Here is an 8,571-nt window from a genome sequence, read left to right as displayed (position 1 = left end):
GGAGTAATGAGAGTCAATTAATTGTAAAGTTCCAACAAGGTTACTCTCGATTGTAATACCTAATCTATCACCCTAGATAAAGTAGTCTAAGGAATTGTGAAATGCATCATATTTTTAGTATAATGGGTTCTCCCCTCTTTTTTATAAATTTAAAAATTTTTAGAAGAATTCATCAAAATGCTTATGAACAAGCAAGCAGAGCAGGCAACAAAAATCTCACTTAAACCATTCTATCTGCACTGGATGTTACAATTCTAAGTTTGATCCAGTGGTGTTTGGCACTGAAGAAAGTAAAGATCTAAATACTTTCAAAGTTGTAGAGTATATTAGTTCTTTGCAATCACATGAGGAACATATGCAACCTTCTATGGAAATTTTTGTGCAAGCTTTTTATTCCTTAGTGAACTTTGAAGAAAATTTCAAATCTCCTCCCTCTCACACTACTAAATCTCAAGGTGAGTCTTTTAGTAATAACAAAGGAAGAGGTAGATGTAGAGGAAGCTGTTGAGGACAAATTGATGTGGATTGAAGGAGTATCTAGTGTAGATATTGTGAAAGGTATGAACATAATGAATCTTAGTGCAAAAAGAAAAAATTTGGCTTGAATAAGTCAAGAGATAGTTATACAAAAGAGTCTTTAGAAGAAAATAATTCCACATTCTTTGCACATAATTTGGCAAAAGAACACTAAGAGGATATTGGGTTTTTTGGACAATGACTATTGAAATCACATGATAGGTAAATTGGACTTGTTTGTCAAATTAGATGATTCGGTGAGAAGTCAAGTTAAATTTGAAGATGATAAGATGTTTGATGTAATGGAAAAAGGTACCTTTACAATCAAGACTAAGCAAGGAGAAACTACCCCTATTCATGATAAGTTTTTTGTGCCAAAGTTACAATATAGTATTTTGAGTATTGGGTAGCTTCTACAAAAATGTTAGAAATTAGTGTTTGAAGATAATTGCTACAAAATATTTGATACTCATAATCTTTTAGCAAAGACTTACATGACATAATATATATTGTTTCCTCTCAACTTGGTTAATCAACCATAGATGATTTATGGTTATGGCATCAACGATATTGTCATCCGAATTTTAAAGGGTTAACTCTACTAAAAAACAAGAATATGGTGAGAGGGCTATTTGCAATGAAGGCAAAAAAAGAAGTTTGTTTAGGGTGTGCACTTAGCAAGTATCATCATGCTAGTTTTCGGTGAACCAATTTGGAGAGCTAAATCTCCTCTAGAGCTTGTGCATTCTAACAATAGTGGTGACATGCAAGAGAAATCATTGGGTAAGAAACTTTATTTTTTGACATTCATTGATGATTACTCGCACCACACTTGGGTTTATTTTCTTAAGCAGAAATATGAAGGCTTTGCATGATTCAAGAATATCCTATCAGGATACTCATAGTAAATAGAGGGGGGGATTTTACTTCTAATGAGCTTGTTAATTTTTGTATTACGAATGACATGCAAAAACACCTTACTACCACATACACACTTCAACATAATGGTATTGCTGAAAGAAACAATCATACCATTATTGAAATGACATGAATCATGAAGACAATAAATCTTCTACATAATTTTTGGGGAGAAGTAGTTGTCACAACTGTATATATTTTGAACTAAAGTCTCATGAAAGTAGTTCAAAATATCACTCCTAAGGAAGTCTCGAGTAGTCACAAGCCTTCAATGGCTCATCTTTGAGTCTTTCTCTTCTCGACATATGTGCATGTTCTAATTCAAAAGTGCAATAAGTTGGATGCCAGATCCCAACTTTGTATCTTGGTGGTATATTCTACTGCAACTAAACGATATATACATTCTATAATCTTGACACAAAGAAATAGATTGATAGTTAGGATGTGTATTTTGATGAAGTGGGAGTATGGCAATAGAAAGATGATGTGCAACCAAATCCATCAATAATCATAAGTTACATGGAGGATAATAGTGTTCCTCCTCTATCCACAAGCTCAAGTGGAAGTTCAAGCTCTAATTCTATTCCTCCAAGATCACCAAGTTCTTCTAGTAGCATGAACTCAATCGAAGATTCACCTCCACCATGACCTCCCACATCAGTTCCAAGAAAGGTGCAAAGTTTGGTTGAAATTTATCAAAGGAGTGCAACTATAAATTTAGTTGTTAATTTTTCTTAGCTTAGTACAATTCGAATTGAACTCACTATGTATGAAGAAGTAGTGAAAGTACCAATATGGGTTAATGCTATGAATGATGATATGAATTTCATTTATAAGAATAGTACTTTTGAATTAGTTCAACTTCTCAAAGATAAGCAAGTGAATGGTGTGAAAGGGATATATAATGTCAAATACTCATGCAGATGGTTCAATGGAATGGCATAAGGTAAGATTAGTTGCCAAGAGATTTGCACAAACTCCTAGATTAGATTCTGCATAGACTTTTACTCCTATGGCTAGACTTGATACAATCAACATCATATTGGTTATTGCAACACAATACAAGTGTTTGATATTTTAGATGGATGTGAAATCAACATTCCTTAATGGTTACATAGATGAGGAAGTTTGTGTGGAACAACCTATGGGCTATGAAGTTCTACGGAAAGAACACTTAGTTTAAAAGTTGAAGAAAGCTCGTTTTGAGTTGAAGAAAGCTCCTCATGCTTGGTATGCTAGGATTGGTAGTCATTTCATGAAGAAATCATTCAACAGAACCAACTTAGAGACTACAATGTATGTCCAATGTATTGGTAAGGATATTCTCATAGTTTGCATTTATGTTGATGATCTTATTTATATAGGTTACAACAAAGATCTCATGGAGAAATTTCCAAGTAGAAATGCAATAAGAATTTGAAATGTAATATCTAGGACTCATGCACTATTTTATTGGTGTGGAGGTACAACAAACATCAAAAGGTATATATATTTCCCAAACCAAGTATGTAGATGATTTATTTAAGAATTTTAGAATGGTGGCATGCAAAATATTTGCCAACCCCCAAAGTGTTAATGCATAGATAGCTTCGGTAAGATAAATGATTGAATTAGAGATAAATGAAGTCTCTCATTCAATCATTTATCCTATCGATTATTCAAATGAATATCATCATGCCCTCAATTGATAAGCATTCTTTGTTTATATAGAATTCCGATGTGATAATCTATTATATTAGTTGCATTCACTGATTAGCAAATCAGGATAACCATCGCAAAACCAATTTGATGATTATCGGTAAACTGAACATCAATTAGCATTTAATGATTATGCTTGAACCACTTGTTATCTGGGAGATGTAATAAACTCACACCGATTGATATTAGGTGTTAAGGAAAACATTTGAAGCATTAATATAACCATATACCGATCAGTATGACTTCGAATATAATATGCACCGATCAATGGTTAATGAATATAATCATTAGTTAAGTGATCACTATCTGTTAACATAGACACCGATTCACTTCGGTTACCGTGCAATACCAAACGCCATAATTAATACTGATTGGCGTATCGGTTAAACATGTTATGTAAGTCTCGATTAGTATCGGGTTGGCAAATATGTCATATGTTATGTGATCACTGATTAATATTGGGTTGGCAAATATGTTATGTGTTATGTGATCACCGATTAATATCGAGCTAACAAATATGTTTAACACCGGTTGATATCATATACCAAAGGGTACAATCAAGTAGTGTCTTGATAGGTCATGTCCATAAGACATGACCGGTCAAGGCATTGCTTGATCCTCCCCTCTCATATATATATCATATGGCATTTAAGAAAAAGGACATAGAAATTATAAAATGCTCCTCTCACCTGCCATCCAAAAGTAGACAATCAGATTTATCATATAAGTAGACAATACATAGATCAATAAAATATAACTAGAATATATCTTGCATATTGAATTAAGAATTGAACATCATTTACACAAAGAACTTGGTGAAAAATTAAACAAGGAAGATGTCAGTTCCAAGGTTGATGCTACTTTGTATAGAAGTTTAGCTAGAAGTCTCATGTACCTCACAACCACTAGGCCCGATACTATGTATGTAGTGAGCCTCATCTCTCAATCCATGCAAGATCCACATGAATCTCATTGGTGGGCCACTTAAAGAAGCATGATTTATGTGGGCGGTTAAAAAAAATTGGCATTCATTATTTTCATGTTAAAAAGTTTAAGCTAATTGGTTGCACAAATTCTGATTGGGTTGGTTTGGTGGATGATAGAAAATGTACATCTGATTATGTTTTATATTTGATGTTAGAGTTGTCCCTTGGAGTAGTAAGAAATAGGCAATAGTGCTATAGTGTCATAAAATTGCGACCTTGCAATTTTCGACTGCATTTGGGTTTTTGCATTGGTAGATGAATCCCTAAGCCTGATTGGAGAATCGAGACATGGTAAAAACACCTGAAATTTCCACCCCACACTACTTTCTATCACTTCTTGGCCTAAATTAGGGTAGGAGAGGGGCGTGGCACCCCTGTCCCTCCCCTATTTTGGGCCTCCTTTGAGCCAACATTACATTGGGCTTGTAAATTGTGAGCAGGAAAAAGTTTTCCAATGTTAGCCTAAAACGAAAAATCAGTAAAAAACCCCTAATTGGCAAGTATATAAGGAGCATTTCCCCTCCTATTTAAAAAAGCAAGTGAAATTCAATAAGTTAGGCGACAATAAGAGATAGCAAGTTGATCATAAAGCAAAAGAAAACCTGGAAGCATTCAAGTATCCATTAGGAATTTCAGGTCTCCTTTCAAGGCTAGGTGTTGCATTTAAGTCAAGGATTCAACCATTGAAGAGGAGATCTCTACCAACATTCAAGACATTCTATTCCAAATATCCTTTCAAGCAATTTCATAAACATTTCAATTGCATCCTCTCTTGAGGTGAATTTTACTTTAGATATTTTCTTTTATCTACATGCAAATATTTTCAATCACTTAGTTAATTCCAAAACGGGGTTTGACCCGATGGCAAACCCCCAATCCCAACAACATTTCCTCTATTTTTTGTGTGTAGGTTGCAAGTACCCAACAGTAATTGCAAATTTAGGCTTCATTTTTAGAGACGAAAAAACCCTTTTCGACACACGGATTTTTCAGAGGACCAGTTGCAACTTCAATCTGGTCTTAGCAAGTTTTGCTCAAATTTGCAGGGAAGCTTCGTCTCAACATTGTACTGCTAATTTCAAGTGCACAACTTCATCCCGCATCTGCTCTCAAGATATAATTGCTTCTTTGTCATCTCTGCACTTAGTCTCAATTCTCTTAATTCAACTCATCTATTTTAAAAGAGGGTTACTTTACTTTGAAAATTCATTGTCAATCCCCTACAATTTACTTAGCATTCAATCTCTTTCCATTGGGATTGGATCTAGTGAATTCAACCCCCTTTTTTAAATGTATTGTGTGTGAGAAGTTGAAGGGAATCCTTTGTGAAACTTTCACTCCTTTCTTGAGGAGGGTAAAGCTTTCCACTTGATCTTCCCTCATCACTTTTCACCCCATTGCAAGTGTCTCTTTGTTCAATAGAAGTAGAATACATTGCAGCTACATCAACAAATTCTCAAGTAGTATGGATGAGATGGATATTGGCAGATCTACATTTGATTTAGGAGCATCCAATCACCACCTATTATAATAAAAATAGCATTATTTCCATGATAAATAATTCTATGTTTTATGCCATAATGAAGCACATAGAAATCTAACGTTATTGCATTCGTGACTTGGTTCAACATGGGCAAGTAGAGTTACAATTTTGTACTTCATCTAAGCAAGTTGTTGATACCTTCACCAAAGCTCTTTCAACAACAAGATTTAACACTTTTAGATATCAAATAGGTCTCACCTCCATTGACCATTCAGGGGGAGATTGAAAATAGGAATGATCAATGAAGGATCATGCTTTTTAATTTTAGTTTTTTGTTTTATTAGAACAACAATTTGTAAAGTTCTGTTTTTATTCTTTGTAAAAACTGTTGTGTATACAGTTTTAATTTTATGCTTTTGTAAATCAACAATTTACAAATTGGTATTATAAATTTAATTGTCAGTTTTTTGTTTAAAATTTTAAGGTTTAATTTTTTTCTTTTTCCTCCTATCCTTAGAAAAGGAATGGTCTATGATATAAAACAGTTCTCTATCATTAAAATTTACATTCAAAACTTTCAATACAATAAGTTTTTACACTCAGCTCAGTTTTGTGCAAATTTAGTTTATCATATACAATAATGATTATTTAAGTTTTTTCTCAGCTGAATATTATTTCTTTGTTGTATGATTTGAGTGTTTCAAATTCATCATCTTTCACTGCCGCTTGTACGAGGGACAAAAAGGTCTCTAGAGAATTTACAATTTTTTTCTTAAACGTAGTAGATCTGCAACATGCTTACAATCCGCCAGATTCAAACGAATCGTCATTGCAGGTTATCTTCAAACAAACTTAAATTATTAATATTAAATAATACTTGTAGATGGCTACTATTTTGACTCATTGCAAGACGATTTATTGTTGCGAGAAGTGGCAACTATAGACAAAATCTTAAAATTCTGAGCATCCTACCAATAGGAAAATCTTAAAATTCTGAAGAAAATAGAGTCTTGTTTTATTTTTTTTCGCTTAAGATAATAGGTCAGTCAAACCCGTTAATGCAGATTATATATAATCAAATTTAAATAATAAATTTAATTAATTATATGATACTTGTAATTTGCTAAAACTTTGAATTATTGTACGACAAATTTATTTCTACGGGTGAAAGAGCAATCAATTAGATTTCCATGCCTCCTACGGGTGGCAAAATCTTAAATGACTGCTGATATTTACTTTCGTTCTTTATCATGGTAGGTCGGGACCGCGCTAACATGCTGGCCAAAACCCCAGTGTTCACAAAAAAAATTCTCCAGTTAAAATTGTTATTATTGTTGCAGGTAATTGATCATAACTTTCCAAATTTAATAAGAATAAATAAAAATTACTGTTACTAGTCTGGATTGTTGTGCTGAAGCCTGAAGAAAGCAACTGCAATGTAAGCCATAGAAGCATTTGGCAAATGTTTTATTTTACAATTTTTTTTTTCTCTGTTGCAGTTATTGTAGTTGTTGCAGTTGTCCTAGTAACAATCATCTTCATGCCCTACAAGAAGATTTACAAACCTGAGCCCCAAAAGGAAGGAACAACTGCCTCTTCATCTCCACCAGATGTAATTATAGAGGGGAAAGCTGGTGCTCAACAAATACAGGATCATTTAGGTTTATCTTCAAACGTGCAAGTGGTGCCTTTTATAGCAGAAGCAGAAACAGGAAGAATTGTAGAGATGCACGCAGGTCTCTCCTCCAACCAGCAACTATTCCTCGAGCCTACAGAAATTTATACAAACCTCTCGCTTGATGATATATTTTACATTAAAAGGCATTGCCGTGAGTCTCGTCCAGTTCGTGAAGGAAGCTTTGCACGAGTTTATAAGATGAACTTCGACGGTATAGATTTGGCTATAAAGGAAATAGAACATAAATCCCCTCACACCAAAAGATGGGTAGAGAATGAAGTTACTCTTCTACTGGGAAAGGAGCACATAAACATTAACAAGCTGTGTGCTTGGTGTATAGAAGCAAACATATCCTACTTGGCCTACATGTATATAGATGGATGTTCTCTGGATGCCTACTTGAGAGGAAATTGTACAGGGTTTTCCTACAGCTGGAAACAGAGCTTGAGCATGATAATGGGTATAGCCAAGTGAATTGAATTCTTGCACTTGAATAAAATCATTCACGTTGATATCAAACCTCAGAATATTATGGTGGACGCTAATGATAATGCGGCAAAGATTGTTGATTTTGGACTTTCCAAGCATGTCGATTGGGAAGGCACACACAGGATAACTGGTATGATAGAGAATAACCGTTTTGAAGAAGCTGTAGACTTAAAACTTAAAAAGGATGGGTGGGACATCTTTGCTGTAGAAGAAGCTCTCGCTGTTGCAAACATAGGCCTCAGATGTGCTCACTCTGAGAAGGTCGAGCGACCTGACATGAATCTTGTGGTCACACAACTCACTTCTACGATGAGCAGTGGCATCAGTAGTAGACAAAGAGAAGAAGACATTGTACCTATCGAAGATGTTACATCTTCACAAAATTGATTTCTGAAATATTTTGAGTTTTGTTGAAATTTGGATTAATTTGAACCAATGTATTCTGTGTGAGGAACAATTGTTTATTTTGTAGATTTCAGATATATGGTAACGCAAATCTTATTCTTTCTCAAGGAAAAAATGTGCAACACCAATTTCATGTCAAAACCAGTGAAGTGTATGTCTTATCCCAACTGAAAATTTAAACAACATGTAACTAATTTATAATAATGAATTTTAAGATTAAAATTTAAATGTCAGGTTTATATATATTCAATACCCAGAAAATCCTCTTATTAATGATCCATGTACCATATCATCCAGATATTCCTTGTTTTATGTGCTATATCATCCAAATTTTGCTTCTTTTCCTTCTCATATGCATCTTGACCTGCGCCATTGTTCTCGACGACATATGGAATATT

General features: G+C 34.0%; 1 protein-coding gene across 1 annotated transcript; it reads left to right on the top strand.

The window, feature by feature from the left end:
• The first annotated feature begins 5,747 nt into the window (after window positions 1-5,747).
• LOC131067059 (L-type lectin-domain containing receptor kinase IV.1-like) lies at window positions 5,748-7,753 on the top strand. Its single transcript, XM_059210513.1, has 2 exons — window positions 5,748-5,751; window positions 7,101-7,753. The coding sequence occupies exons 1-2, from the start codon at window positions 5,748-5,750 to the stop codon at window positions 7,751-7,753; spliced, it is 657 nt and encodes a 218-aa protein (XP_059066496.1).
• Window positions 7,754-8,571: the final 818 nt, after the last annotated feature.

Source organism: Cryptomeria japonica, chromosome 8 (genome assembly GCF_030272615.1).
Source record: "Cryptomeria japonica chromosome 8, Sugi_1.0, whole genome shotgun sequence".
NCBI lineage: Eukaryota > Viridiplantae > Streptophyta > Pinopsida > Cupressales > Cupressaceae > Cryptomeria > Cryptomeria japonica.
The sequence above is the reverse complement of the archived record's forward strand: the minus strand, read 5'-3'. Positions and strand labels throughout refer to the sequence as shown.